Below are 5,167 nucleotides of genomic sequence, written 5' to 3'. Positions count from 1 at the left end.
ACAAACTGAATGAATGAATTAGTTAATGAAGCAATAAATGTAATTGTTTCCTCTAATTTGAATATAAACTCATTCATTGATTCATTTTGAAAATATGTCTCAATGCAATTAAATCTTCTGCAAAACAAAATAGCTGTGATATTATGAAAACAAATGAGTCTACAGGAACTCTCAAAGCATTAATGACAATGCCATAAAATCCTGCTAAGTGTACTTGGTCTTCAAGGCACCAGGCAGCATTTCATGAGAAGCTATCATTAAGCTACACTGGCTTTGCTCATTTATAGTCATATGCTGTTGCAGTCTGGTTTGCTGTGAAATTAATGGAAACCAATATCAACTTTTTACAAAGGCGCAGCTGAGTTTTATAGACATTATATCATCTTATACAGGCAGAACTCAAGTGGAAATGTTCTGCAACCAGATGACTTCACACTTTACCTTTAGATAAACAATTTAAGTAGGGTTCAGGGTTCAGACTAATGAGACAGATTGTTATTTGCATTGAGGCAATGCTTATTATCTGAGGGTATCATGATACATCAGGCCCAAGATTTGGATATGAACCCTCTGCCAGTTTGGACTCTTAGTGCACATCAAGCTCAAATATGACAATGTATATTTCAAATGGCTAAGAAACTGAAGTGTACTGTAGCAAAGAAAATAAACAGGCAGTGGGGTTTGTAGTAATCAATATTATTAGTTTAATTTTTCAATTCTAGAATTCAATGACGTGTTTTCCTATCATGTAAACCAAATAGACACTGATGTTGACTGATGATGTTAAACAAAAATACTTTGCTCATTCTTTTAGTTTTTTCTCTTCCAAGAATACACAAAAAAATCAAAGAGTGATGGAAAAAAATACAAACTCTACCACTTTTTAGTGTGCAGCTTGTCAGAAAAAAATGCAAAAATAAAAAAAAAATGAAATTATGTTTCTATTATTTCAATGCTTAAATGCATCAACAATTTAAAGATTCAGTATGTTGCTTCTGACTCTTCCCTTAATCCCTGATGAGCTGCATATTTTCTATGCACAGTTTGATGCACATTTCAGTGAGAAAGACCATCCTCTAGTAACCTTAGTTTAGGTTGAATTTTAATCTAAGCTTCAGTTTTCAGGTTTAGCTTATACTAAGCTTTATGTTTAGTTTATGTTGTCTATGCCTCTAAGTAGCCATGGTCCTGAAGATTGTCATTTTATTTCACTGTATGACAATAAATAAATCTGAATCTGCAGTGTTTTTATACACAGGAGCATAAAAATATAATTTTGCTTGGTGAAAAATAATTGTACTGTCTTAATAGTGAGTTATAGGGGTAGACATTTTTAAGACAAAATTGTAATGTTCCATTAAAAACAAGCAAAAGAATAGGTTTAAGATTGAGAAAGCAGTCATGATTTGATAAAAGTACTACTACGTATAATTAAAAGCTTGCTGGTTGTATTTATTGGTTGGAGCAGCGCTAATCTTTCATGTAGATAAGGAAATAACTTGCGAAAAAACTGCTTCAAATGCGGAAGTTGGTCAGCGCGTCAAGCCAGATAGGGGGATGTTTGCTTTATAAACGAAGGTCTGGCAACCGAAAAGAGTCAAACGCACCTTGAGCTTTAGTGGTAGCCTAATAAAGCGCTTCTTTTTTTTTTTCTATACTAGCACTGGCATAGCGCTCCAAGGAGGGAAGTGCTCAGCTGCTGTTTGTTCTGCTGACAAAGAGAGAAAAAAGGAGCGACGACAGTTATGTATTAGCAATGTCTGGCAGATAGAAACTGCGTGACTGAATCCCGCAAAAATGAGCGACACGAAGGGGCCCGCAGCACGCAAGAGGAGGACTACCTTCTCCGGCGGTGGAGGAGCTGCCAGCGTGAAACAAGCCAACGGCACCAAGGTGCATGATGCCGGGGGGAAACCTCCACAGAGTCCCGCTGGAGTCAAAGCAGCGGCGCCGGAGGTTTCCAAGAAGCACGCCAGTCACAATGGGAATGTGGGCAGAGAAGAGACGGGGAAAAAGCAGCAGCAGTCCCGTAACAGTCCGAGGAAGCAAAGCAGTGCGGTGGAAGATATCAACGACAGACTCAGGTAATCGTCGGTCTTTTACAAAAACACGGTCACGGTCCTACGGTAGGCGACGAAGTAAAACAATAATGTTTAGATCCGTTTTAATTCAATCTGTAAACATGCTGTACATCATATTAGGTGCAAGTATGCACCTCTGCCTCCTTGGGGATTTGTGGTATTAAGCTAATTTGGGATACATCTCTGGGTGTTTGCAGCCGCCCAATTAATGATTGTTTCGTTTATAATAAATAAATGGGGCCAATAGTTTCCAACAGAGACCAATCAGACTAATGTTCCCACTCATCCTAGAAGTCTGTAGACTGATATTAACCTTCCCAACTCCTCTCCTCTCTTTATTTCTTGTATTTAACATTGCGTACATTTTTATCAGAATATATTGTTTTTATAAACGAAAATCCTGACGTCGTCATTTTTTTGTAATTTTCTGTAATTGCAGCAATTACAGCTCCAGGTTTTACGGGTTATGTTTCTACCTGCTTCTCACATCGAGGAACTGACATTTTTGCCCACTTTTCTTCACTAAACAGCTGAATCAGATTGAATGATGAGCACCTTGGAAGTACAATTAAATTTGGTCTGACCACCACTTCTCAGCTGGACTTAGGCCTAGACACTGATTGGGCCATTCTAACATGCAAATGTAATTTGATCTAAGCCACTCTATTGCTGCTCTGGCTGCAGGATGAGGGTTGTTGTCTTTCTGGGCTCAGGGATATCAAGAAAATGTGTTATTCTGATAGTACTACTGAATATTGTGATGAAATCCCTGTTGAAATGCCCCCATTTCTCTCGGTTTAACACCTCAACCCCTAGCTGGAATCTGATCACCTGCCCAGGGTTGCTCATGTTTAGCTTGACTCTGCTCTGTCCATGTTAACGTAAAGCATCCTCACAGTGTGATGCTTCCACCATGCTTGACAGTTGAAGTGATGTATTTAAAGTAATCTGTAGAGTTGCCTTTCCTCTGCACAGAGCAACTTCTTCCAGATGATTACTGTCTACTTATGGCTTTTCTTCGTTAAAAATGGCTTTCCTTTTGCCACTCATATTTGAGTAAATGTGGCCAAACACTTTTGAGATGCTTAGTTGCAAAAAAAATTAAAACCCATGTGTCACAGCTACTAGTTCACTAAATTAAATGTCTTTTTCTGGGTACATCACACAGCAGAGAAAGTATGTGCTTTAGTAATTTTTAATCCAACATAAATTATGAAAATGTATCAAAGCACTAATATTGATTTACTGTCGTGATAAGTTTGCCACTTATCTTAGAGATGCATCTGAATCTGTAAAATTGATTTTAAGACATGTTTGGACAAGAAATAACCTCAAGATGGCTAAATAACAACTATGCGATTATTTTTTTTATTTTTGTCAGACATGCCAGACTCCTTAAAAAGTCATTTTTATGCTGAATATGTATCTACAAAGTGTAAAGAATTGAGCCTGACTAATAATGTGGTGTCATACTAAGTGATGTGAATTCTAGTAACACAGGAAACCTTGAAACTAGGTCATTGTCTTACTTGCTATGAGGTTTTAGTGTGAGGGAGAGAGTCATCCTGTTTCATATGTTTTAATCTTGCTTTCAACCTTTTCACCTTTTCAGTGTGTGAAAGGTTTGCACACTGAAAAGGTGTGAAAAACAGCTCAGTGAGTTCTGTTACTGACTCATTTCCTTTCAGATGTCTAGTCCTTTCGTCACACCTTTTTTTTGTTCTTTCTCATGTATAATTGTGGGGGGAAAAAAATCTGACTGATGAAAAGCCTAAGTTTACTCAATTTTTTCATGATCACACCCTTTGACTTACATTTTCACAACTCTTTGACTGCCTGTTGCAGTGGTTGGAACCCATATTGGATTGCGGGATGTTACTCATTCAGGGAAAATGATTTCCTAATCAGGCGAGTACAACATGACTGAGTTACCAAAAGGATAGCAGAGCAGAATCTGTGTTTTTGAAGAAGAAAGAAGAAGTTCAAAATCATCAATATGGTCTACCTGAGTAAATATTGCATAAAATAAAACGGGGGAATAGTTCTCAACAAGAGTATTTGAATAAATACAGAGAATGTGTAGAAGAATATGTTGGATACAAAACAATGATTTCAATGTTAATTACATTGAGTCACAAAGGCTACATTCACACTGCAGCCTAAAGTGAACCAGTTCTATTTTTTGTCAAATCTGATATTTTTTTTCTTTTCTTTCTTACTTTCTTTTTTCTTTTTTTTTGGCTGTGGAAACCCATTTCCGCCATGAAAGAAAAAATAGAAGACCAACAGGAAGTCATAATTTCGACTTTGTAAGTCATAATTTCGACTTTCAAAGCCAAAATTTCGACTTTGAAAGTCGAAATTATGATTTCCTGTTGGTCTTTTATTTTTTCTTTCATGGCAGAAATGGGTTTCCATAGTTCACACTTCCAGATATATTAGACTTGAATGTGTTCCCCTGTGTGAACTGCAAATGACCTGAAAGTGTCCAACATTTTGCCAACCACCATAAAAGCAGTGCTCAGTGTTTGCGAAAGTAGCTTACGATTTTAAAGTTGTTGTCCAATCAGAGCAGCACATTAACAACTTGATCCTCATTACACTCCGCCATGATTGATGTATTTCTTCCTGCTTTCGCGTGTCAGGACACAGAATAGAGACGTTTGTCGGGTGTCGGTGACGTTCATTTCGGACAATTGCGACTTGGAAGTTAGATCACATTTGAATCCGATACGTATCGAATATCAAAGGCTGCATTCACACTCCAGGCTGAAGTGGCCCAATTACGATTTTTTTTGACGTAATGCAACCTGCATCTGATCTTTTCATGACAGTCTAAACAGCACAAGTCGGATTCTTTTCGAATGCGATCCATATCCGATACGTATCCGATTCAAGTGCGACCCGGTCGTATTCATCTGAACTGAACGTCACTATTCTGTGTCTTGATAAGCGCAAGCGTGAAAAAAAAACAACCATGACGAACTATAATGGGGATTAAGTTGTTAATGTGCTGCTCCGGTCGGACAACAACTTCAAATGTGTAAGCTAAGCTCCACCGTTAGCCTCCATATTTACTTCCACAA

The 5,167-nt window shown here is 37.8% G+C and overlaps 1 protein-coding gene across 1 annotated transcript in view; it reads left to right on the top strand.

Annotated features, from left to right (window-relative positions):
• The first annotated feature begins 1,432 nt into the window (after positions 1–1,432).
• Positions 1,433–5,167, top strand: part of dgat1a (diacylglycerol O-acyltransferase 1a) — a 16,681-nt gene continuing 12,946 nt past the window's right edge. Inside the window, exon 1 of the mRNA XM_015050505.1 lies at positions 1,433–2,084. Coding sequence (XP_014905991.1) covers positions 1,798–2,084 — 287 coding nt within the window. The 5' untranslated portion in view covers positions 1,433–1,797. The remainder of the gene's footprint in view (positions 2,085–5,167) is intronic.

Source organism: Poecilia latipinna, unplaced genomic scaffold (genome assembly GCF_001443285.1).
Source record: "Poecilia latipinna isolate Pla-1442-1.1 unplaced genomic scaffold, P_latipinna-1.0 Scaffold49, whole genome shotgun sequence".
NCBI classification, from domain to species: domain Eukaryota; kingdom Metazoa; phylum Chordata; class Actinopteri; order Cyprinodontiformes; family Poeciliidae; genus Poecilia; species Poecilia latipinna.
The sequence above is the reverse complement of the archived record's forward strand: the minus strand, read 5'-3'. Positions and strand labels throughout refer to the sequence as shown.